This window comes from Bufo gargarizans, chromosome 1 (assembly GCF_014858855.1).
Source record: "Bufo gargarizans isolate SCDJY-AF-19 chromosome 1, ASM1485885v1, whole genome shotgun sequence".
In the NCBI taxonomy this organism is placed as follows: domain Eukaryota; kingdom Metazoa; phylum Chordata; class Amphibia; order Anura; family Bufonidae; genus Bufo; species Bufo gargarizans.
In genome coordinates, this window is record NC_058080.1 from 387223143 (window position 1) to 387250268 (window position 27126).

At 42.6% G+C, this 27126-nt stretch overlaps 1 protein-coding gene across 2 annotated transcripts in view; it reads right to left on the bottom strand.

Moving 5' to 3' along the window:
* Positions 1–516: 516 nt before the first annotated feature.
* The window catches only part of GTPBP3 (GTP binding protein 3, mitochondrial), a 125198-nt gene continuing 98588 nt past the window's right edge, over positions 517–27126 (bottom strand). The window contains exons 8-11 of one of the 2 annotated variants that reach the window (XM_044285581.1): positions 24228–24393; positions 21120–21410; positions 17569–17796; positions 517–607 (exon numbers count right to left, since the gene is read on the bottom strand). In XM_044285581.1, the coding sequence (XP_044141516.1) occupies positions 586–607; positions 17569–17796; positions 21120–21410; positions 24228–24393 (707 nt within the window). In that variant the 3' untranslated portion in view covers positions 517–585. Of the gene's footprint in view, positions 608–17462; positions 17797–21119; positions 21411–24227; positions 24394–27126 lie in introns of those variants that run through there. The other variant, XM_044285589.1, reaches the window with a different exon arrangement.

The following is a 27126-nucleotide window of genomic DNA, read 5'->3' on the forward strand; positions in this document are numbered from 1 at the left end:
GTAGTAGAATTGTCGGTAGTGCCAAGTTAGGCAGCCAGTGTGCATGATGCATATAGGCCCTGATTTATCAGGCCTTCACTTCAGAATTTTGGCTTTAGAAAGTCACAATATAGGGCTTTTGCGACTTTTTACACTCACTTGTGAAAAAATGTTGTGACTTCTTGCATTTTTACACCACTTTTTTGTGACTTTAAAAAAAGTCACAAATAAAGTTGCAATCTCACTCCAGGAGGAGGATGGAGTAGTAAAACTGGAGTAGCTTTCCAAGACAAAAGTGTCAAGTTTAAGGATAAGACAAATTTATCAAACATGTGAAATTTGATAAACTATGAAAGTATAAATAAAAATAACTCCCAAAAAACAAGAAACAGGAAAAACAGTTGAATATAAACACAAACAATATTCTGCAACAAAAGTCACAGTCCCCAGATCAGTATTGTCCTTTTGCGCTGCGAGGTGGGTACCCTTCACAGATAACCTGTGTATATAATATAGAAAACCGTGCTGCTTCAACTTTCACACTCAGTTCACACTCAGGGAGACAAAAAGGTATCTATCGATGTAGTTCCTCAGTTTTGGTTCCCTCTAAAGTCGATGCTCAAATCTCCTAAAAATCAAAGAGATGGCCCAACATAGTTTACTCAGAAGATCTATAAAACAACACGCATATTAAATGTGGACGTCCCCTGACATTTGATAAAGGTGACAAAGTACTCCAACGCAGACTCAAGTGAAATTGACTTGAAATATTCCCCTCATTATAAATCCCCCCCTCTTTGCATCTTTTCCAAGCTGCCCCTTGCAGCAAAACTTTGCTGATCATATTTATCACTGTAACTGCAGCAGTCAGAGAAGTATGAGAAGAGTCTCAGAGATACCCTTCCAGATCCCTCCATGGTGGGCTGGCGCTGGCAGGAATGTGGGTTACAGTTGATTGGTGGAAGTGGAGCAGCACTTCCAGCTCTCCACCAATCAGCTTAAGGCCTCATGCACACGACAGTATTTTTTCAAGGTCCGCCAAACGGGGTTCTGTTGTTCCGTGATCAGTTTTTATTTCCGTGTGTCTTCCGTGATTTTTGGAGGATCACCATGAATGACATGAAGGAAAGTTTAAAAAAAAGTCGTTTTGGTGTCCGCCTGGCTGTGCGGAGCCAAATGGATCCGTCCTGACTTACAATACAAGTCAATGGGGACGGATCCGTTTGACATTGACACAATATGGTGCAATTACAAACGGATCCGTCCCCCATTGACTTTCAATGTAAAGTCAGGGGTCCCTACCGGAGTTTTCTCCAATACGATGGTATATTTTAACTTGAAGCGTCCCCATCACCATGGGAACGCCTCTATGTTAGAATATACCATCGGATTTGAGTTACATCGTGAAAACTCAGATACGACAGTATATTCTAACACAGAGGCGTTCCCATGGTGATGGGGACGCTTCAAGTTAGAATATACTAAGAACTGTGGAGATAACTGCCCCCTGCTGCCTGGCAGCATCCGATCTCTTACAGGGGGCTGTGATCCGCATATCATAGCCCCCTGTAAGAGATAAGTTGCTGCCAGGCAGCAGACCCCCCTCCCTCCCCAGTTTTAAATTCATTGGTTGTCAGTGCGGCCCCCCTCCCTCCCCAGTTTTAAATTCATTGGTGGCCAATGCAGTCCCCCCTCCCTTCCCTGCATTAAATTCATTGGTGGCCAGTGCGGCCCCCCCTCCCTTCCCTGTATTAAATTCATTGGTGGCCAGTGCGGCCTGCCCCCCCCCCCCCCCCCCCCCCGATCATTGGTGGCAGCGGAGAGTTCCGATCGGAGTCCAAGTTTAATTGCTGGGGCTCCGATCGGTAACCATGGCAACCAGGGCGCTACTGCAGTCCTGGCAGCTATGGTTACTTAGCAATTTTAGAAGCATTATACTTACCTGCGCTGTCTGTGACCGGCCAGTCGCTCCTCCTACTGGTAAGTGACAGGTCTGTGCTATAAGCAATAAGCTATAAGCAAGTAACCATGGCAGCCAGGACAGCAGTAGCGTCCTGGTTGCCATGGTTATCGATCGGAGCCCCAGCGATTAAACTGGGACTCCAATCGGAACTCTCCACTGCCACCAATGATGGGGGGGATTTTAATTGGGGGGGGGAGAGGGGAGGCCGCACTGGCCACCAATGAATTTAATTCAGGGGAGGCCGCACTGGCCACCAATGAATTTAATACAGGGGAGGGGGGGCCGCACTGGCCACCAATGAATTTATTACAGGGAAGGGAGGGAGGCCGCACTGGCCACCAATGAATTTAATACAGGGGAGGGAGAGGGGGGTCTGCACTGGCCACCAATGAATTTAAAATTGGGGAGGGAGGGAGCGGGGGCCACACTGGCCACCAATGAATTTATTACAGGGGAGGGAGGGGGGGCTGCACTGGCCACCAATGAATTTATTACAGGGGAGGGAGGGGGGGCTGCACTGGCCACCAATGAATTTAAAACTGGGGAGGGGGGTCTGCCCCCTGCTGCCTGGCAGCACCTGATCTCTTACAGAGGGCTATGATACGCTCAATTAACCCCTCAGGTGCGGCACCTGAGGGGTTAATTGTGCGGATCACAGCCCCCTGTAAGAGATCGGATGCTGCCAGGCAGCAGGGGGCAGTCATGTACACAGTTCCTAGTATATTCTAACTTGAAGTGTCCCCATCACTATGGTAACGCCTCTGTGTTAGAATATACTGTCGGGTCTGAGTTTTCACGATGTGAAAACTCAGCTCTGAAAAAGCTGTATGCAGACGGATCTGCGGATCCGTCTGTGCTAAAGTAGCCTACGGACACGGATCACGGACGCGGATGGCAATCTTGTGTGCCTCTGTGTTTTTTCACGGACCCACTGACTTGAATGGGTCCGTGAACCGTTGTCCGTCAAAAAAATAGGACAGGTCAATGGGTCTGCAGAAAATCACGGAAAACGGAACAACGGACACGGAAGCACACAACGGTCGTGTGCATGAGGCCTAACAGTGCTGCATTGCAGAGGAATATCGAATCACTCTCCTCCTCCATCAGGACGTGCGTGCCAGAAGCTACCGCCTGTGAGCTTCATGGTATTATCCTGACACGTGTGCAGCCCACCATCATGCATGACCTGGTTACCCGGAAGGCCAGGAAAGATGAAAAGAAGAAAAATAAATAAGGAAAACAAAAATAGTCCTCCCTGGTGCCGCCTTCTGGTGGGCCGCTCCCTAGTCCCGTGCCCATGGGTACTTAATTAGAAATGCAGTCCTGGTTACCTTTATCCATTTTAATGTTCTAAATGAAAATCTAATTATATTTTGGTCAATTGCATGCATACAATCTAAAAGCATCACTAGCTGTGTGAAAAACAGTCCACAGAATTAGGGCTCATGCACACGGCCATAGCGGTTTTTCGCAGATCAGAAAAACACGGATATCGGCCAAGAGCCTGCCACCTTTATTTTTTCCATTCCTTCATTAGTGTCCTATCCTTGTCTGCTAAACAGACAAGAATATATGACTTGTCCCCATTGAAATGAATGGGTTTGCATCCGATCCCCAACAAATGCGAATCAGATGTGGACCAAAACCACGGTTGTGTGCATGAGCCCTAAGGCTGCTTTCATGCAGTGTCTGCAAAGGTCAAAAATACAGAATAGGTGCAAATCTTTCCATTACACTGTGTAACTTACATTCCTGGTTTTGGCTCCCAATCACTGATGGAAATCACTGATCACTGACTGTGTAAAAGCGGCCATAAATGAAAATCTACAGATGTTAAAGGGGTTCTGCAGTTTGTTTTAACCGATGATCTAGCCTCTGGATAGATCATCAGCATCTGATCGGCGGGGGTCCGACACCCGTGACCCCCGCCGATCAGCTGTTTGAGAAGGCAGCGGCGCTCCAGCAGTGCCGCGGCCTTCTCACTGTTTACTGCTGACCCAGTGACGTCACGACTAGCATCAACTAGCGTGGACGGGGCTAAGCTCCATTCAAGTGAACAGAGTTTAGCCCCGCCCAGGCCAGTGATACTAGTCGTGACGTCACTGGGCCAGTGGTAAACAGTGAGAATGCCGCAGCGCTGCTATAGCGCCACTGCCTTCTCAAACAGCTGACCCGCAGGGGTCCCGGGTGTTGGACCCCAACGGATCAGATGCTGATGATCTATCCAGAGGATAGAGCATCAGTTAAAACAAACTGCAGAACCCCTTTAAATACACACTGAAATATTACCCTTTAAGACTACAACTTACGCAATGACACTTTATATACATGAAAAGACAACATTTGACATAACAACAAAACATTTACTAGGTGTGGGAAATGTACTATTTCAGTGGGAGGAGGTGGAAGTAAAACGCACTTCCTGCTAAAACAACAGAACACTTTGAAGTTATTATTTGGCAAAATCATTGGAAACATATACCCAAACTATGGGTGAGGGGAGTCATTGTCTTTTAAATTATATTCTAATACAGTTACTACTGCAGAAGATTTTTACATAACAAATGCAAACATTTCCTGGTGTTACTTATGTTATAAAGAAACCACAAAGTAAGCTAACCAGATGAGTCTGTGGGGTATAAACGAAGCTAGTGTGAGATGACTCAGAACGTATGTAGCACATCCAGCGTCTGCATTCCAATACTAAGTAATGTCTATGAGCAAGAGACTGATAGAAATAGCAAATTGTACAACAGAAATATTATCCTGTTTCCTAGGTACGCACTATTTTGTGCCATTTGGGTAATAAAGTTGAGGTATACTACACACTTTGAGGTCTCTACCAACTGGAAAAATCTAACATTTTTGTAATATACATATATATATATATATATATATGTATAAAAAATAGATGAGCAGCACACAAATCCCAGGCGGTGCAATTCCTTGAAACGGACCACGGACTTTGATCCAGCTAAGTATATGCAAGAAGAAATCCAAGGCAGCACACACATATCCGTGAAAAAAAGGGTTATTTTATTCACCCATGTGTAGACAGCAAGGCTTCAGCTCACTCAATGGAGCCTTAGTCCAGTGTAATGCATATATATGTGAACTGAACAGGACTAAGCATAGCATCAGTCAAGTGAACGATTCAGTTACTAACAAAACAAAATCATTACTCCACCATTAGAACTATGTCACTGCAATTTAGGGCAAGTTTCAAACTAGGGGGACTACACCTCGCCTGTGGGATTCAAATTGGTTAATAAGTTCTCGGATGCGGTCGACCTAAGAATCAAAGACCCAGATAGTAGTAGTTCCCTAATTGCCGTGTCTAAGTTTCTTATAAAATGTTACAAAACTGAAATAAGAAAACAAACTATATTTTTTAATTGTACTTTACTAGAAAAAAAAAAAAATGCACTTTTTACATGCAACAGCCACAGAGTTTTGCTATTGACCATGGCAAGTCCTGGGCACTGTCATTACCACAAACTGTGCATAAATCAATAGTACAAACAAATACAAAGAAACTTTATGATATCTTATCAGAGAAAAATGTCTCTTTCTTTTAGCCACTTCCCCATCATCAATCACTCTTAATTCACTACTTGTATGTCTGCAGCAATTATTTAATGAAATTAAAATGTATTAGAAAAGCTCAAATGTAAAAAGAAATATCAGTAAATAAAAGATTTGTACGTATGCAGATTAAATTCTGAATAATTAGACCAGTCCTGATTTTCATTAAATGCCACAAAGTTTCTTTCTGCTAACCCCAGACAGCCTCTTAGTTCACTTTCCAATGTATCATCTTTGCAGGAAGTCTATTTTTTAAATCCACCACCCATTGTGTAAAGTAGCACTTCCTTTGTTTTCCCTGGGGCCTGCTGAATTTGGACAACTGCTCGCATGGATAATAAAAATATTTATTCTGCTATTGTCTTCTATATAAAGGAACGTTCCAACGAAAGCATGCATCAACTGGACAGAAGTCATGTCCCTGTAGGGGCACATATCATCATCAAGGCGGCGAACAAATACTTTGACACAGTCCATAATACTACTTTTTACACAGACAAGTAGAAAGACTCCTTTAGAATCCCCCCACTTTCAAATCTACAGTCGTGGCCAAAAGTTTTGAGAATTACATAAATATTGGAAATTGGAAAAGTTGCTGCTTAAGTTTTTATAATAGCAATTTGCATATACTCCAGAATGTTATAAAGAGTGATCAGATGAATTGCATAGTTCTTCTTTGCCATGAAAATTAACTTAATCCCCCAAAAAACTTTCCACTGCATTTCATTGCTGTCATTAAAAGGACCTGCTGAGATCACTTCAGTAATAGTCTTGTTGACGATCACAAGGCTGGAGATCATTATGTCAGGCTGATTGGGTTAAAATGGCAGACTTGACCTGTTAAAAGGAGGGCGATGCTTGAAATCATTGTTCTTCCATTGTTAACCATGGTGACCTGCAAAGAAACGCGTGCAACCATCATTGCATTGCATAAAAATGGCTTCATAGGCAAGGATATTGTGGCTACTAAGATTGCACCTCAATCAACAATTAATAGGATCATCAAGAACTTCAAGGAAAGAGGTTCAATTCTTGTTAAGAATGCTTCAGGGCGTCCAAGAAAGCCCAGCAAGCACCAGGATCGTCTCCTAAAGAGAATTCAGCTGTCGGATCGGAGTGCCACCAGTGCAGAGCTTGCTCAGGAATGGCAGCAGGCAGGTGTGATCGCATCTGCACGCACAGTGAGGCAAAGACTTTTGGAAGATGGCCTGGTGTCAAGAAGGGCAGCAAAGAAGCTAGTTCTCTCCAAAAAAATACATCGGAGACAGATTGATCTTCTGCAGAAAATATGGTGAATGGACTGCTGAGGACTGGGGCAAAGTCATATTCTCCGATGAAGCCGCTTGTCCGGAGAAGAAAAGGTGAGCGCTACCATCAGTCCTGTGTCATGCCAACAGTAAAGCATCCTGAGACCATTCATGTGTGGGGTTGCTTCTCATCCAAGGGAGTGGGCTCACTCACAATTTTGCCCAAAAACACAGCCATGAATAAAGAATGGTACCAAAACACCCTCCAACAGCAACTTCTTCCAACAATCCAACAACAGTTTGGTGAAGAACAATGCATTTTCCAGCACGATGGAGCACCATGCCATAAGGCAAAAGTGATAACTAAGTGGCTCGGGGACCAAAACGTTGACATTTTGGGTCCATAGCCTGGAAACTCCCCAGATCTTAATCCCATTGAGAACTTGTGGTCAATCCTCAAGAGGCGGGTGGACAAACAAAAACCCACTAATTCTGACAAACTCCAAGAAGTGATTATGAAAGAATGGGTTGCTATCGGTCAGGAATTGGCCCAGAAGTTGATTTTGAGCATGCCCAGTCGAATTGCAGAGGTCCTGAAAAAGAAGGGCCAACACTGCAAATACTGACTCTTTGCATAAATGTCATGTAATTGTCGATAAAAGCCTTTGAAACGTATGAAGTGCGTGTAATTATATTTCACTACATCACAAACAACTGAAACAAAGATCTAAAAGCAGTTTAGCAGCAAACTTTGTGAAAACTAATATTTGTGTCATTCTCAAAACTTTTGGCCACAACTGTACATTCTCATACAGGGATTACGCACAATACAATAAAATTAGCGCTATATAGTTACCTTACATGGTAATCTTAAACTGTTAATAAATGTTAGGTCTCATGCACATGACCATATCCATTTTGCAGTTTGCAAAATACAGATACTGGCTGTGTGCATTCTGCAATTTCTCACTCCCATCAGCAGGACTGGTTATTCTTGTGCAATAAACAGAGTCGTAAAACGGATCACATCTGTGTGCTGTCTGCATAGAAATTAATGGGTCCACATGCAATCTGCAAAAAATGCAGATCAGATGTAATCAGATGTGAAACTACGGTAGTGTGCATGAGGCCTTATTTCTACATTGGTTTAATCTGATTCTGTGGAGAAATACAGATGCAGCAGGGTTAACAGTCATAACGCGTTACCTAGATGTGAGAACTCAACAAGTGTGAGGCCTCTTGATGCGGGTGAATGCGTGATTTTTCCCCGCGAGTGCAAAGCGCTTTAATGCGTTTTTCACGCGTGTGACAAATATCGGCAGGTTTGGTACCCAGACCCAAACCCCGACTTCTTCACAATGGTGATGGACCATGTGATGAGCGCAGTGACGTCAAAAAAGGTCCTTTTCCTCCCAGGTCATCAAAGAAGAAGAAAAAAGATGAGCCAGGCAGCGTGAACAAGTGGATGGTGAGTTGAATTTTATTTTTTTTAACCCCTCCATCCCTAATTTACTTAGCATTCTGTATTAAGAATGCTATTATTTTCCCTTATAACCATGTTATAAGGGAAAATAATAAAGATCGGGTCCCCATTCCGATCGTCACCTAGCAACCATGCGTGAAAATAGCACCGCATCCGCACTTGCTCACGGATGCTTACGATTTTCATGCAGCCCCATTCACTTCTATGGGGCCTGCGTTGCGTGAAAAACGCACAATATAGAGCATGCTGCGATTTTCACGCAACGCACAAGTGATGCGTGAAAATCACTGCTCATGTGCACAGCCCCATAGAAATGAATGGGTCCGGATTTAGTGCGGGTGCAATGCGCTCACCTCACGCATTGCACCCGCGCTGAATACTCGCCCGTGTGAAAGAGGCCTGACTGTTAACTCTCTATCCAAGCCATTCTGAGACTGTTTTCTAGTCACATATTGCACTTAATGACAGTGGTAAATTTGAGTCAAAATATTTCATTTTTATTTATAAAAAATACAAAATTTACCCAAGATTTGGAAAAATTTGCAATTTTCAAAATGAAAATTTCTCTGCTTTTAAAACAGATCGTGATACCTCCTAAAATAGTTATAACTTTACATTTTCCCTATGTCTACTTTATGTTTGGATCATTTTGTAAATGACATTTTCTTTTTTGGGAACGTTAGAAGGCTTAAAAATGTTAAGATTTGCTTCTAAACTTCTAAGAAAATTTCCAAAACCCAATTTTTAAGGACCAGTTCAGGTCTGAAGTCACTTTGTGAGGCTTACATAATAGAAACCACTGTAGGGGATTAGCTCTTTTCCAGGGGTTGCAAACACACACTTCTTCACAGAAACCAGGATTTAGGGGCCAAACTGTGCTTTATTGTGGCACACGGCATAAAGCAAAAACACACAAAGCCAAAATAAAATACCTTGCCCGTCTGGGCCCTAACTAAACACATAGGTTTCCCTGACTCACCTAAAGCGTAGCACAGTTCACACCTGTGATGAGATGCGGCTTTCCCAGCCCAACCTTCAGCAGCCTCCAGGCTGCACCCACACCAGGGTCTCTTGGGGAATCGTGGTCTTTCAGCCCTTCTGGCTCAGACCACACAGAGCCACTCCAGCCTTCTGTGTGCAAGTCCCCCAAAGTCCAGGCTATTGCATAGCCTCGTGGCCCCTCAGCCTGGCTTATCTGAGACCACACTGACAGAGCCTCACCAGGCCTCTGTCTGCACACTCTCCAGAGTGAGACACACCCAAGAACAAGTAGCAGGATTAAATAGGATCCCTGGACATGAGCATGCCCTAAGTCCCGGACCGGAGCCTGGGGAAAACACTTCAATGTTCACATTGCTACACCACCCATAAATTGCCCCATTTTAGAAACTACACCCCTCAAGGTATTCAAAACTGATTTTACAAACTTTGTTAACGCTTTAGGTGTTCCAAAAGAATTACCGTATTTCCCAGCGTATAAGACGACCCCCAACTTTTCCAGTTAAAATATAGGGTTTGGGTTATACTCGCCGTATAAGACTACCCCTCTTCCAACGCACACCAATTAAAAAACATCAGACTTTCTGGTGGAGCCATGATGGGGTCTTGACTGTTAGCCATTTGTACACTGTACTGTATGTACTGGTGCTGTACTGTATGAACCGGTACAGATACTGGTGCTGTACTGTATGTACAGATACTGGTGCTGTACTGTATTCACCACCACATGTATCTGCTCCCCAGATAGACTCTGTTTTTTCACCACAGATAAGATGCACACCAAACTTAAAGGGGTTCTGCACTTTGTTTAAACTGATCGTCGGGGGTCCGACACCCGGGACCCCCGCCGATCAGCTGTTTGAGAAGGCAGCGGCGCTCCAGCAGCGCTGCGGCCTACTCACTGTTTACCGCTGGCCGAGTGACGTCACGACTTGTATCAACTAATGCTTTTTAATTGATAGACGTTTTACATCATATATATACACAGGTCCTTCTAAAAAAAATTAGCATATTGTGAAAGTTCATTATTTTCTATAATGTACTGATAAGGTACTGATAAAAACACTTTTCTTTTATTGGTCGGATGAAATATGCTAATTTTTTTAGATAGGAATTTTGGGTTTTCATGAGCTGTATGCCAAAATCATCAATATTAAAACAATAAAAGGCTTGAACTACCTCAGTTGTGTGTAATGAATCTAAAACATATGAAAGTCTAATGTTTATCAGTACATTACAGAAAATAATGAACTTTATCACAATATGCAAATTTTTTTAGAAGGACCTGTGTATAGTATATAGTATATAGTACATCCGGATTGGAGCATATAATTTTAAAGTCGTATAGTTTGTCCCAACGTTTCGGCCATATGACTTGATATACAAACTACAGATCCCTTGAAAAAGGCCAGTCACATGGCCGAAACATTGGGACAAACTATACGACTTTAAAATTATATGCTCCAATCCGGATGTACTATATACTATATATATATATGATATGATGTAAAACGTCTATCAATTAAAAAGCATTAATAGATCATCAGAGGATAGATCATCAGTTTAAACAAAGTACAGAACCCCTTTAATTAGAGATCTGCCGTTCCAACATTAGAATTGGCTGAAGTGCAGATGCTCCTGCTTCCCCCTGCCTTCCCTCAGAATCGCCAATCCAACCCAGTATACAACAACCAGCCAATCACAGCAAGCGATGTACCAGTATTTTCTGTGCACACTGCATAAAAAGCCTGCTTAGATTGGGTGGGTCAGCTCTCCCTGCCTGCCCAGCCCTCCCTGTCTCTAATACGATTCAAGCGGTAGTACGCAATGTGATACTGCCGGCATGAGAAAACCACTTAGAGCAGGGAGAGGGGGCTGCTTCAGGAGTGGCTGGCCGGGATGCATCGCACGGTGGCTCAGCTAGAGGGCGCCTGTCCCTGAAGCTGGAGAAGGACAGCTTCTCCAGTCCGCTCGGAAGTAAGTTTTAGCGCGCCGTATATCGGCTTATAAGACGACACCCGGTGTATAAGACGACCCCCGACTTTTGAGAAGATTTTCATTTGTTAAAAAGTTGTCCAGAATTTCACTTTTTTGGCAGATTTTCCATTTTAATCCATTTTTTTACCGCTAACAAAGCAAGGATTAACAGCCAAACAAAAATCAATATTTATTACTCTGATTCTGTAGCTTACAGAAACACCCAATATGTGGTTGTAAACTGCTGTATGGGCACACGGCAGGGCGCAGAAGGAAAGGAACGCCATATAGTTTTGGAAGGCAGATTTCACTGGGATAATTTTTAATTGCCATGTCACATTTGAAGACCCTCTGTGCACCCGTAGAGTAGAATCTCCAAAAAAGTGACCCCATTTTGGAAAACTACGGGATAAAGTGGCAGTTTTGTTGGTACTATTTTATAGTACATATGATTTTTGGTTGCTCTATATTACAATTTTTGTGAGGCAAGGTAACAAAAAATAGCTGTTTTGGCACAGTTTTTATTTTTTACAATGTTTATTTAACAGGTTAGATTATGTGCAGGTTGTTATGGATGCAACAATACCAAATATGACAACTTTTTTTGTTGTTTGTTTCAGTTTGACATAAAAAAAGCATTTAAAAAAAAAAAAATTGTGTCTCCATATTCTGAAAGCCGTAGTTTATTTCTTATTTTTTGGGTCTTATGTAGGGGCTTATTTTTTTCGGTATGAGATGACGGTTTGATTGGTACTATTTTAGGGTGCATATGACTTTTTGATCGCTTGGTATTACACTTTATGTGATGTAAGGTATTTTTTTTTTTTTTTTACGGTGTTCACCTGAGAGGTTAGTTCATGTGATATTTTTATACAGCAGGTTATTACGGACACGGTGATACCTAATATGTATACTTTTTTATTTTTATTTCAGTTTTACACAAGAACAGCATTTTTTAAACAAAAACAAAAAAATAATGTTTTAGTGTCTCCATATTCTGAGAGCCATATTTTCTTTTTACTTTTTGGGCGATTGTCTTAGGTAGGGTCTCATTTTTTGCAGGATGAGATGAAGGTTTGATTGGTACGATTTTGGGGTGCGTATGACTTGCTGATTGCTTGGTATTACACTTTTTTTTATGTAAGGTGACAAAAAAATTATTGTTTTAGCACAGTTTTTATTTTATTTTTTTCGACGGCGTTCAGGTGAGGGGGTAGATCATGTGATATTTTTGTAGAACTGGTTGTTACGGATTCGGCAATACCCAATATGTCTGGTTTTCTTCTTTTTTTTTTTTCTATCCTGTATTGTAATGCATTGGCTGTCAGCTTTGTGCTGACAGCCTGCGCGCTGGATCTTACAGGCTTCCATAGAAGGCAAGCTCCGATGCCTATGGAAGGCATCGGGCTGCCTTCTCCGCCATCTGTTCCCCACCACTGCAGCGCGGGGAACTGATGGGGAAGCGGAGGGCACTCATACTCTCCGCGAACCCCCTGCACGCCGTGGTCAGCTTTGGTTTCCACCGATGCTGGAGTATGCAGCGGGGGCCCAGCTGTCAGTGACTGCCGGGTCTGTGCCGCTGATTGGGCTCAGAGAGCATGTCTAGAACACCCTCCCACAGAAGTCAATGGAAAAACTGCAGCACTCCATGGGGGGAATTTATCATAAGGGGAATATTTGAAGTCAGTTTTGCTTGAGTCTGTGTTGGAGCACTTTATGCCACATTTATCAAATGTCACATGTTTAAATTTGTCTTATCCTTAAACCTAATACTTTTATCTAGATAAGCTACTCCAGTTTTTCTACTCTACCCTCCTACTAGAATGAGACAGCTTTTTCTGGAGTGAAACTCATTAATGTGGCTAACCACACCCATATTGCAAAACTGGAGTGGGTGGTGTAAAAATGCAAAAAGTCGCTAGCGAGCGCAAAAAGTCATCAAAGCCCTATTTTTCGACTTTTGATGCCAGAATTCTGGAGTGGGAGTGAAGGCAGCCATAGGTAATGATTTATCCACCCAGGAAAGCCAAAGCATTGCTAGGTGAATAAAAGATCACCTGTTTGTTTTTTAAAGACATGGGGGGATATTTATCAATTATCATTCATTAATGGCTTAATTTGTGCCAAAAAACATATTACAACTCAAAAGTGGTGATTTGTTTCACCTCATATATCAAAAAGGCACATGCCACTTTTAAAATGCAACTTTTTTAACCCCTTCACGATGGGCAAACATGGTGACTGCTCGCAGCGGGCGTCCTGGACGGCGGGTCTCCTGTGTTTTTAAACAGCAGAGACCCACGGCTAATGACCGCGACAGCCAATAATGCCAATCTCGGTCATTAAAGCCTTCAGATCTAAAGGGTAAAATCAATACCCCAGGGCTCACTGAAGAGACCAAGGGTATTGAAGCTGCAATTCTTATTTTGGCCAGCAGGTGGCAGGCCAACATAAGAAACAAGCAATTCTGAACTATAAATGGATGTCAAAAGTCCATGATTGTTCAGAATAAAAAAAAATATATAGATTTTTTTTAGGTTCAAATACAAGCTTCAAAATCATTAAAAAAAGTTAAAAAAAGTAAAAAAATATATAAAAAAAAAATATAAAAGTTTAAATCAACCCCCATAAAAAAAAAAAAACGTATTTTTCGCCCCATAAAACGCATGCAAAAGTGGGGGGGGGGGGAAATGCCCCTGCGTCTTATGGGGAGAATACTAATAAGCCGCTTCCATTATAGAAGCGCTCATTAGTACCGGAGGACTGGGAAGCGGTGAAGGCTTTGTACTCACCGCTTCCTGGTCCTCGACTGTGCAGGGCTGCGCACAGCGAGAGGTGCTCTGTGATGTCACGATGTGAGCAGCCTTCAAAGCACAGCCGACAGCAGGAGGATGCAGATCGAGCTGGAGGAGAGGAGCAGCGGCGTCCAGGAGCAGGTGAGGTAAGTGTTTTTTTATTATTTTATAATTATGAGGCTGATGGACACTTCTGGTGGCTGGTGAGAGGCACTGGGGGCTGATGGAGAGGCTGCTGGGGGCTGATGAGAAGCTACTGGGGGTTGCTATAAGGCTACTGGGGGCTGCTATGAGGCTACTGGGGGCTGCTATGAGGCTACTGGGGGCTGATATGAGGCTACTGGGGGCTGATATGAGGCTACTGGGGGCTGATGAGAGGCATGGGGCTCTTATATGAGGTCTGATTGGGGGTCATTCATATTGGGGTCTGAGCTGAGGTCTGATTAGGGGTCTGAGCTGAGGTTTTATTAACATTGGGGATCTTATTGGGGCTGTTAACTGAGGTCTGATTAACATTGGGGGTCTGATTGGTGGTCTGACCTGAGGTATAATGAAAAATATTTTTTTCTTATTGTCCCCCTCTAAAACCTAGGTGCGTCTTATAAGGCGAAACATTCGGTACATAAATAATAAAACATATACATCATGGGTATCACCGTGACTGAAAACACCTATACTATTATAATATTTTTCCAATATGGCAAATGGCATAATGTAAAAGAGGGTCAAAATGGCCAATTTGTCATTTTTTTTATTGCTTCTCTTATCCAAAAAATTTAATTAAATGAGATGAAAAAGTCACACACACTCCAAAATGGTAACAATAAAAACTACAGATGGTCTGTAAAAATAAAGTTATCGCTCAAGGAAGATAGGGAAGAAAAATGAAAATGCAAAAGGGGAAAAACCTCCGGTATCCTAAGGGTTAAATATAGACTTCATAAACCGCCTATTTCTCTTGATTTGCACCATTTTAACACCAATAGCACTAAAATGCAACTTTTTAAAACCGAAATGCGCCATTTCAGCTAACCCTGCCAGACCACACTTGCGACTTTTGAAGTATATTTGCGACATTTCCACTGGTAAATTGCGACTTTTGTCTCAGACTCGGGACATTTTTGTTTTATGTCATTTTACTGACAGAACCCTGTTTAGCTCATTTATATTAGATAAAAATAAATGCGTCCTGTTTTAATACTAACTTATCACTTGCTCCCACAACAAGTTGGTTTTTCTTTTCATAAATGCAACTTTTTACATGAAACACCACCACATATGCTGGCCTAATTGTCTGCAACAATTTGAGACATTTCTGTTGATAATCAGATGAGAAATGAGGTGTAATATGTGCCAATTTGATCCCCCCCCCCCCCCCACCTTGACATTAATAACTCATTTCTGCCGTGAAACACTGTTTATGCTAAAAATTCTTGAGAAAACAGATATTTGGCCAAATCAAAATGCCATTTTTTTGGGGTGCATTTTAGGTAATAATTCAGGTGCAAGATGCTTAGTAAATGTCCCCCATGCAGTGCTGCATGATTTTACCCTACATATAATGTGACCCCTGATAATTAGTAAGCATTTAGGTTACATGACATGCATGTGCTGCGTCGGCATGTGGGGCACATCTATGTGACAAATAGGACAAGTGGTGGAATAAGGATTATTATTGTTACAATAACTTCACTGAGCATGTATTTACATAGCCTTTCTCTAGGTGATTTGTAAAAGAGCTGCTTGTCTAGGTAATGTAATGTTGTTAATGAGGTTAATCTTAAAAAATTACAAACACCACACGCAGAAGACACACAGGGAGAACAAAGATCTGCTTCTACAGAGACACTGACAGATAGGATGAGATGCTGCTTCAGGCAGTAATACTGTATATCCAAAACATATGTTATGTTCCTCAATAAACTACTTGTTCACCTGTTATATATCTCGGCATTTAATTGAATGCCAGGGGTACCATGTTTAGTCGTAAACTGACAATGGACTACCTATCTGACTGCCGCAGATGGACAATATTCTGCACTTCATTTTCAAGTATTGCTAAAATGAAAAATAGCCAAAAGTTCTAAAAAAAAAAATTCCTTTCTGATGGAAGTTCCCTTTAAATATGATTTCACTCTGGAAGTCTTTTTTCACAGCACAACCCAAATCAAGTAGGTTATTTAAAAAGGACCTATCGCATCTCCTGACATGTTTATTTTAGTTAATACTTGTATCTCCCATGAAATACCAATTCTGGAGTATCTATTTTTAGAAGTCTACACTGCACCATTTCTATGGTATTACTACTAGAAATTTAGGAATATGTTGACAACTGGGTGTTACCATTGGGGGAAGGCTTTCCCTACACACAATCACATTCTCCAATCAGTGCTGATAGCACCAAACTGTGTAGGTACACACCCCTTTAACATGGGAAACACCCAGTTGTCAGTTTATTCACAAATATTCAGTTGGAATAACAGAGGAATGGCATAAAAGTTATGAGAAAAGATGCTCCAGAATTGTCATTTCATGGGGAGGTACTTCTTAAAACAGACACTTCCGGTGAACTGTCAGGTCCTTTTTAACTGGTGACTGAATTATTCACTGTTATGTATGTTTGTATGCATGCGGTAGGGGTCTTACAGGTCAGAGTAGTGGTGAATATCTGCAGTTATAGGTGTGGCACCAAGTTGATCAAATGTGTAACAAGAGACAGCATATAGGGCTGGATTAGTTCTATCAAGTTGTCCAGCCAAGGATGAGGAGAATCATAAGCCTCTTTTTAATGTTTCACAGTGTTAGGGTCCATTCACACGTCCGTAGGTGTTCTGCGGATCCGCACATCGCCGGCACTATAATAGAAAATGCCTAATCTTGTCCGCAATTGTTCTATTTTTTTGCGGAAACGGAAGCACGGATGCGGAAGTGCGGATCCGCAAATGCGGATGCGGACAGCACATTCCAGCGAAATTGAAAATTAATGGGTCTGCACCTGTTCCGCAAAATTGCAGAACTGATGCAGACCCATTTTGCGGACGTGTGAATGGACCCTTACAGTGTAATTGGTACTTGAATATTAAACGTAGGGCTCATTCTACGGTACCATACCTTTTTTGTTAAAGGTGTATACACATCTCAGCCACCCAAATATGGGGAGGCCAGAGGTGATGAAACAGCCAAGAGAGCTGTGCTACATTGCTTCGGTAACTCTCGTAGAAGTGAATAGGAACTACAGAAACAACGTAGCTCAGCCCGCTCAGCTGTTGTCTTAACCCTCGCTACCTCTGGTGGCCGTATGGACAGGTAGTCCTATCTTAGCCATAAATGGTAGAGATGGAAATACCCCTTTAAGTATTGCAAAACTGTCCTGTTCATTGTAGAACACATTCAGAGCATATGTGACAAGAAATACAGTACAAATCAAGGAAAGGACAAAACATCCAGATTTTTTTTATTCATACTCAATGTCTTAGAAGTTATGATGCAGTGTGCCTAAAACAGCACAACATATTAAAAGGATAAGGCAGAGAGACTCACTTTCCAATGCAGAAGTCACTAAATATAATATCCAGAATCTCCTCAGCGCTCACCCTCCCTGTGATGGCGCCAAGCTGTCTGTGTGCAATACGCAGCTCTTCTGCAGACAGAACCAGGTCTTGCTGTCTGTGCACATTGTAGTGCCCTAGGGCATCTAGACATGCTGTCAGATGATGCCTGTGGCGAGTCTGAGTAATGGTAGGGCCTCCCTGAAGAGGATCGCCACAACTGAAAAGAAATACAAAATGTATTAGGCAAAATGAAAGAATATTTCCTCTTAAAAGAAAACCTCATCCCTCATTTATGATCAGCACCATCACTGGTGTGCTGGATTTCTCGATGAAGCCAAGTGGCACATTGTATGAAGTTATATGCCCCCTAGCACCGCTTTCTCGCAGTGCTCGGTAGTTTCAGCAGTACAATCATTCTCACTAGGGATGAGCGAATCGACTTCGGATGAAAGATCCAAAGTCGATTCGCATTAAAACTTCGTTCTAATAGCAGAATGAATTAGTTCCGATGAGCCGAAGTTATTGCTTTGCGAAGTCTCGCGAGACTTCACGCAATAACTTCCTAAATTATTTTGTACTGTAAAAAAACATTTCCCGAATTCGAGTTCAGTTCCAATGTACCACTACAGTACAAATTAATTTATTGCGCGAAATCTCGCGAGACTTCGCAAAGCAACAACTTCGGCTCATCGGAGCCAATACATTCTAATACTATACGGAGCTACTACTCCGTACAGTATTAGAACGAAGTTTTATGCGAATCAACTTCGGATGTTTCATCCCAAGTCGATTCGCTCATCCCTAATTCTCACATTAGGAACTTACTTCTGCAGTTCTCCAGTGCTGGTCTTACTGCAGAGAATGGCACTGGAAGACTTCTCCAGTGGGTACAGTAGAAAAGTGGTGGGTCATAGAGGTGCGATTATTTTATAGGCACTGCTAGGTGGCTGGCATATCTTTATGTGTATGGACTCTTTCACACGAGCGTACTTGCTATCCGTATATGACCTGGATTTCATGTACCGGAAACCGCTGCATGTCTGAGTTTTGTGCGGATTTGTGCATATGCATATTACAGTCTGTGCAGTGCATAAAAATGCAGGGAGGAGAGAACACGCATGTAAATCCTGATGAAATCCTGAAGCAATACTGATGACAATATCATCATCAGAAATCCATGCGGTATCCAGAGCCAGAATACTGACGGATTTCAATACGCCCGTGTAAAAGCGGCCTATGGTAGTATGGAAACTGCAAACTAATATCTGGCCTACCCTACTGTTCGGGGCACTGCACCAAAGGTGAAATCAGTGATTCTCTATGGATGCCACACAGGCCCCAGGCTGGAAGAGATGACATGGGAGTGGGGATTGGCAAATTACTAATCAGTGACTATAGGGGCACTGTACAGAATTACAAAGACACTTTTTGCAATAAAAGAGCGCTTAAAAGGAGGTTTATCATCTCCGACATTTTTCTGCATATTGCTAGGATATGCCAGAAATGTCAGATAGGTGTGGGTCCCACCTCTCCAGAACAGGACACCTGAATTGAAATGAGGGCAGTTGCGTGTTCTCCAGAAAGGACTCCCGAAAGTAAAGGAGAGCGCACTGCGCATGCACAGCATGCTCTCCATCCATTCACTGCCATGGGAGTTCCAAAAATAGACGAGCAAGCGAACTCGACTATTTTTGGAAGTCCCATAGAAATTATTGCAGAGTGTACTACGCACACACGGCCAACACTCCATTAACCTCAATGGGACTGCTGGAAATAAACAAGCCAGCGCTCAGCCAATTTCGTAACTCTAGAGAAATGAATTGAGGGTGGGCAGGTATTTACTTCAGGTTTCCCATTGTGGAGATAGGAACAGGTCACAGAGATGGGACCTGCACCTATCTGACATTGGTGGCATATCCTAGCGATATGCCACCAATGTGTGAGGTGAGACAACCTCCTTGAATGCCATTTTCCTATATGCATTACATGACACTACTTATTTGTGTATGTATGGTCACCATGTCCACACTGACAACTGCAATATATGAATAAATTTGGAATTTTTTCTTTGTTCTGAAAGAAAAATATCAGGAAATATTATTTTAGAATTATGTATGGTAGGTATGGCCCAGCGTTATACAGTGACATTCCTGCTCTAAAGTGTATTATCAAACTTTCAGGGTGGAAAAGACAGGAGGTCCACTGTTCACGTGCTGTCCCTAAAGTAAAGTGTCAGCAGTTAATTTAGGTGGTTCAGCAATCCTGAAAAATGACTGTGACATGCTACATGCATTGCTATCTGCCTCCTCATGATACTGGCATGGTTTAGAACCTAGAATGAATTTACACATCCAGGTAAAATAAAATGCAACACTAATGCCTCATTCACACAGTCAGTGTTTGGTCAGTGCAGGGCCGGCGCTACCCATAAGCAGAGTAGGCCACCGCGTAGAGCGCACTATGCCTGGGGGCGCCGGCGCTCTGGAGTCCGAATCCCGACTAGCCGCCACCACGCCCCCTACTTGTGATCCATCTAAGTAACATCTTCCTCTGATTCCCGACTAGCCACCGCCCGCGCCACGCCCCCTACTTGTGATCCAAATCTGACATCATTCATCTGCGGCTTCTTGACTCCTCCTGTACTTGCCGGCCGGATCAAGGATGTCCTGGGATGTGCGCCTGCGCGGGCATGAGTTTTTTTTCAGTCACTTCGGCGCAAAATCACGCGAGACCGGAGGTCACAGGTCTCGCGCCGATACTTATGATCGTATCTTATCCAACGTCATATCCGGGGGACAACAGGAAGTGACGTGACGACTCAGGGTATTGAAATATTACGGGGTAGGGAAATATCACTAGACACCCGCGGCAAGTACAGACTACAGGATCATCAGCGTCAGCGAGCGACACAAGTACGTACGGGGGGTTGTTTGGCGGCAATTTCAAATTACATAATGGGCATTGTGCACTGTGGGGTCAGTATTACTTAGTGTAGGCACTGGGGGGCAAATTACATAATGGGCATTGTGCACTGTGGGGGCAGTATTACTAAGTGTGGGCACTGGGGGGTAAATTACATAATGGGCATTGTGCACTGTGGGGGCAGTATTACTTAGTGGGGGCACTGGGGGGGAAATTACATAATGGGCATTGTGCACTGTGGGGGCAGTATTACTTAGTGGGGGCAAATTACATAATGGGCATTGTGCACTGTGGGGGCAGTATTACTTAGTGGGGGCACTGGGGGGCAAATACATAATGGAGGGCAGTGTCGGGGTCTGACTGGGCGGAGTCAAGGGGCGGGCTCAAGGGGGGGCGGCAAATTTGCTTTCGCCTAGGGTGGCAAAAATCCTTGCACCAGCCCTGGGTCAGTGATTTCCATCAGTGACTGTGAGCCAAAACCAGGTGTGACTCTAAACACCTTATACCTTATGTCTGTGGAGGCTCTACTCCTGGTTTTGGCTCACAATCACTGATGGAAATCACTGACCAAACACTGACGTGTGAATGAGGCTTAAAACTTTAAAATTTGCATCTCACATTGCTTCCAAGTGGTCTCTGAGGATTCTTAAGAAGTTGCTGATTCCCGCTCCTGTGTGGCAAGACAGAAGACATACTGGTGGTAGTTCACATTCCTGGCATAGCTTCTCTATGGTAATAATACTCTCTTGGCTCAGGAGGTCTACTTTGTTCATTGCCACAATAACACTCCTGGGGCCATCTCCTTGCAAGCTGGAGCAGAGGTTCTTCAGGTGGGCAAGCAGTGTTTCCTGAGACAATAAACTGTTGCTGACATCTATTACTGCCACAACTATGTCTGCTTCCCCCACCCTGCAAAATAAAAGAAAGCATTACAAAAATCTTTACTTAAAAATCCTGCCATAGGTGTGGTCGATATCAATATCTTTACTAGTAACAAAGTTACTTGTTTGGAGAAAAAGATTGCTTGGGCCAGAACGTTAGAAAATGGAGAGAACCTCTTAGTAATCTGTCATCACAGAAACCTGCATTCTCCTGTAGTGACTAGATAGCTGAGAAGACACATTCAGAATATGTCATTCATATCTTTCTACTCACTTACATAACCCCATAGTTAGACCAGAAAGGGAGCATTAGCTCTATGCTAATGCACATCAAGGACTCCTAAGCTCAGAGAAATAATACAGCAGGACTCTTTAACTGCTTCATTAGCATTTAGGACACGATCTGTTTGCTGGATTACTGTGGGTAATGCCAATAAAAAGATACAATTTTGATTTGCAACTAGCATCTTCTTACCTATCAAAACATTACAGTAGCTTTGGGGGCTTCAGTGGTGACAGACTACCTTTAAAGGCTATGTACACCTTCTGAGGCAATTTTTTTTTTATGATTGCATATTACTCATTTTTGGCTAAAAACTATTTTTTCAATATTGAGCTGTTCTATCACAAAGGGTTAACTGTTTTTCTAGCTGTGTGACCGGTACTTTCACATTGTGACAGTCATCTAATAAACCTTATCTAAAAACTACTGAGAGGTCATAAACACTTATTTAAGCCACATTCTTATCAGTAGGATAAGAACTGAGCTATAGTGTTTAGGAGGTAAGAGAGCATAGATAAGGAGCCTGTCAGCTCCTGGTCTGATGGAAAAGACAGAGAATCCAAAGGGTGCTTCTAGAGCATGTCAGCTCTGTACAGAAAAAAGGACTACATATTTTTTAAAAGCCCCATTTAAAAAAATATACAGTACAATGCAATAATAAAAAAAAAATTAGCCCAAAGGTATACATAGCCTATAAGTGTTTATTTATATAGAGCCCAGCACTGTCGCTCAGGGTTGGGGATGTTGTTTCTCCTTGCGGAGACCAAAGTGTGAGCAGTCTTACAGGCAATGCTCCCTAGGGAAGGGTATACAGATTAAAGGGGTTAAAGTGTCAGGATATGGATGACCTATCTTCAGGATAGGTCATCAATATCACATAGGCAGGGACTCCCAGCATCCCTGCCGATCAACTGGTTGAAGAGCTGCAGCGCTGGTGTGAGGGCTGTGTCCTCTTCAAAATTTACCTGCACACCGTCTCCCTTCAAGAGAATGGGACAAGCAGTTGTAACTACACTGCACTACCACGATAAGGGAGATGGCTTGCAGGTAAACTATGAAGAGGACTCAACTACTCTTCAAACAGCTGATGAGTGGAGGGAGGTGGCGGGAGTCAAGTGAATGGTATAAGCAGTGGTACTTACACTGCACTACTTCTTCAAACAGCTGATCAGTAGAGGGAGGTGGCGGGAGTCAAGTGAATGGTATAAGCAGTTGTATTTTCACTGCACTACTGCGATAAGGGATACGGTGTGCAGGTAAACTATTAAGAGGACACAGCGCACCACTACTTCTTCTAACAGCTGATCAGCGGAGTTGGCGGAAGTCAAATGAATGGTACAAGCAGTTGTATTTACACTGCACTACTGAGATAAGGGATAGGGTGTGCAGGTAAACTTTAAAGAGAACGTAGCACTTGAAAGAGCATTGCTATCTCTTCAAACTGCTGATCAGCAGGGGTGCATGGAGTAGGATCCGAGCCAATCTGACATTGATGACCTATCCTCAGGATAGTTCATCAACATCCTGACAATGCACAACACCTTTAAGTTCCTCTTGATTATGATCATAAATAATTTCCTGATAAGGGTGTTTTTTCCCAACATCTTTTGTTGGAACTAGCGATATTCTAAAAGAGCAGTTCTCACACAATCAGTAGGAACCCAGTTTGTAACCTCAAATAACCACACAAGGGCTATTAGTAGTCTCAAGAAGATGTACTGCTATTATCAAGTAGTTAGTTTTCCCCTGCTCAGACATAAATGCCAAGCCAGCAACATCTCTTCAACTTGTAACTGAAAAATAAATTGTCTGAAATCCCACAATAACACTGCGCAAAGGATGCATCTGTGTGACTCAGCGCAGGATCATTGTCTCTGCCAGGCAGTTTGCAGGAACCCATTTCTTCTCAGTAAATGGCTTTTTGGCAGAAAGCACAGGGTGAAGTACAGTTCGATCTCGTTGCTTGCTTTTGAGACGTGCATCCTCTCCTATCAGGAAGCATCAGAATAGTAGAAAGGGCCAAAGTGAATGGAAATTATTCACTTAAAAAATGCTTATCATTTTTGAATTCTCTATGGAACATCAGATGTCTGATCACTGAGACCCCAACCAATCATGAGAATGGGGATCAAAAGGAGCAGCGGTCGAGCACAAATGCTATAGACTGAATGGAGCTGTGGCTCACTTGAACCAACACTGTTCCTTTCAAATGGGGGACATGTGAAAGTGGGGTTCCAGCAGTAGGACCCCCAGCAATCAGACTCTTATCACCTAACCTGTAGATAGGTGATAAGTATTGATTCTCGGACAACCCCTTTAACGTGACAGGAGCAATGAGGGGCTCTCCATAGGCAAATAGCAGCAGATTTACACCTTCATTACAATGGGCTCCATAAGGCTGAGGCAAAGCAGTAATACACATTTATTACAAAATGTATTATTTTTGCACAAGAAGATCACTGAGATGAACTTGTATACAGATGGAGTTTCTCTTTCAATGTGAAAGATGACAATAACAGATGGTTATTTTACAGAAAACAGGAAATTGGATGATCTAAGCACCTTGCCTTGGCCCGTCTTACGCCTTCCCTCTCTATAGGATCCTCAGAATCCCTCAGGCCTGCAGTGTCACTCAGGATAATAGGATACCCTCCGATATTTAGGGTTGCCTCAACCACATCTCGAGTGGTGCCAGGGATGGAGGAAACTATGGCAGTTGGTTTCTGGCCTAGATTAAAAATGTAAAAACACACAAAGCTATGAATGCTTACTTATGAAACAGTAACGTGAAGGGTTTGGTCGCTAGAATATGCCACCAATATCACATAGGTGCGGCTCTCACCTCCTGGATGTAAGACCGTGCTCTGCTATTTTGGAAAGTCAAATAGAAGTGAATGGAGAGCACACCACGCAAGCACGCTCACCTCTCCATTTATCCCGATGGGAGGGCCAGAAATAGCTAGGCTGGTGCTCGGCTATTGTTGGCGCTCCCATAGAAGTCAAAGGAGGGCACAGTGCACCCTCTTTCACTTTAAGTGCCTCATTTTAGACACAGGTGCGGGTCCCAGAGGTGGGACATTAGTGGCATATCCAAGCGATATTCCACCAAAGTGCGAGATGGGCCAACCCCTTTAAAGAGGACCTTTCAGCTCTCTGGACAAATCAATTTTAGCAAATGCTTGCATACACCATGAAATAACAAGCCTTTGAATTATGCTATTCCTCTGTGATTCCTCCTGAAAATGTGTGAAAAAAAAAATATGACAATTCGTTATTAGCATTAACCATCCCAACGAGGTTTATCCCTACATATTCTGAAACTGTCAGATGAGTGGACAATATCAGTGCTTAGGGACGTGCTCCTTTGACAAGTTGCAAAACACTCATTCGTAGTAAAAAATAGAGTTCTAACAAAAGATGGTCCAAAATGATTTCATTGGAAATACAATTATTTTTTAAAACAGACATTTCATTAGAATTGACAAGTCCTCTTTAATGACCTTTAAACACGGTTAAAGTATTACATTAATACAAGATATTAAAAAACGATTGTCACTTGCCCAATAAAATGATTGTATGTGTTGATGTTTAACTGAAGAATAAAGTTGTTTTAGGGCTCATGCGCACGACCAGATGTATTTTGCAATCCACAAAAAAAAAAACGGAAGACATTCGTGTGACGTCCGTGCTACCACCGTTTTTTTTGCAGATCCATTGTAACAATCCCTGTCCTTGTCCATAAACTTATGATATGTCATAGTGACATATCAAAGGTTATGATCACTGGGGTTCTGAAAGCTGAGACCCCCACTGATCGCTAAGACAAGAGACTGAAGCACCCAGAACACTGTCTCTCCTCGCTGCCAAACACAGACATGAAGACAGCCTTATAGACTGTTTATAGAACCTGTCTTCACTTCAGTCTTCAGCAGCGAGGAGAGACAGTGTTCAATAACTGCTTCTATTTCCTCGTTTTAGAGATTGACGGAGGTTTTAGCGTTCGGATTCCCACCAATCAAAACCTCAAATATGCCACTATGACATATAAAAAGTTAATGTAAAGTGTAGGTACTCTTTGAATATAAACTGACTGGCATATAGGGCACCATCACTGCTTTATTACTTACTTTATCAAATTATCTGCATCCTAAAAGGTCTTGGAGATTGTACTCCATTTCTAGAGTTATGCAACATACAGGACATTAAATGGAATCTGTCCCAGTTTTATGTCGTCCTATCGCAGGGCAGCATAAACTGGTGACAGACCCTGTGCTTAACACTGGGCAGGGAGTAGTGGAAACTTAAAAGTGCCCCCCCCCCTCCCAATCAATCAATCAATAAATAAATAAATAAATAAATAGATTGAAATGCCGATCCAGAGTGACAGAAGGCAGGGCCAACACAAGCCACATGTAGGCAGGGACAGCAATACCTTAGTGCAGCACCTAATGCTGCCCCAGCTGAACCATATACCACAGTGCAGGACAAAATACTGCTGCCTGCGCAGCGGTATTCAACTATATCACTGTCCTGAGGAGGATGATATAGCTGAATTCAGGAGGGCACCTGTGGATTCTGGCCAGAGACATAAGTACCTGATGCTCCAAGTATTAATTAATCATTATCTATCCAGCCAGCAGCTGTGAGGAGGGCTCAAGGTGACCCTCTGGGCATTGGCCAACCGGGAAATTTCCCTGAATGGTCTATAGCTAGTCCGCCCCAACACTGGGTCACTTACTTGAGAGATGCAGCTAAAAATCTGTATTGAGCAGCTCCAGGAGTCCTCATATTCAAGGGCCCCCAGCTCTCCATCCCCCACAATGAACAACTGACAGATTTCTCTGAATACTGAGTATAGGAAGGAAGATGCCAATCAGTGGCGTGGAGTGCAGGGAGCTCATTAATATTGGGACTCCTGAGCTCACGTTTATTGTGTGGACTGTTGACTTAGTGTTTTACTCAGGATGTCTGTCACCAGTTTACGCTATCCTCAGCATAAAACTGAAGACAGATTCCCCTTAACTGACAGGCCAAGGTGCATGTTTCATGTCAAAAACGCATTTGAAACTAACGAAAATAATTTTAAATAAAACACCATAGAGAGCTTTGAATACTTTTTCAAATCAATATTGCGTTGTATTTATTTTGAGCTAAGAAAATATTTTTCAAATTGTTATTTTTTTATCTTAATTTTTCTAAGAAATTTGCTCCCTAAAAAAAAAAATTTAAAAAAACTATTTCACAATCCAAAAATAGTATGGAAGAAACTATATGATAAACAACTCCCCTCCCCACATCATTACCAAAAAGAGAAAATATCATGATAATGTTATATATGTCTGCCAACGAAGAAGCTCCAAAGAGTACCAAGCTGTGTATTTGAAGCAATCATGGACTGTACTGGCACTGAATAAATAAAAGTCTGCCATGACAAAAATAATTGCTTTTTCAGTTTTTTACT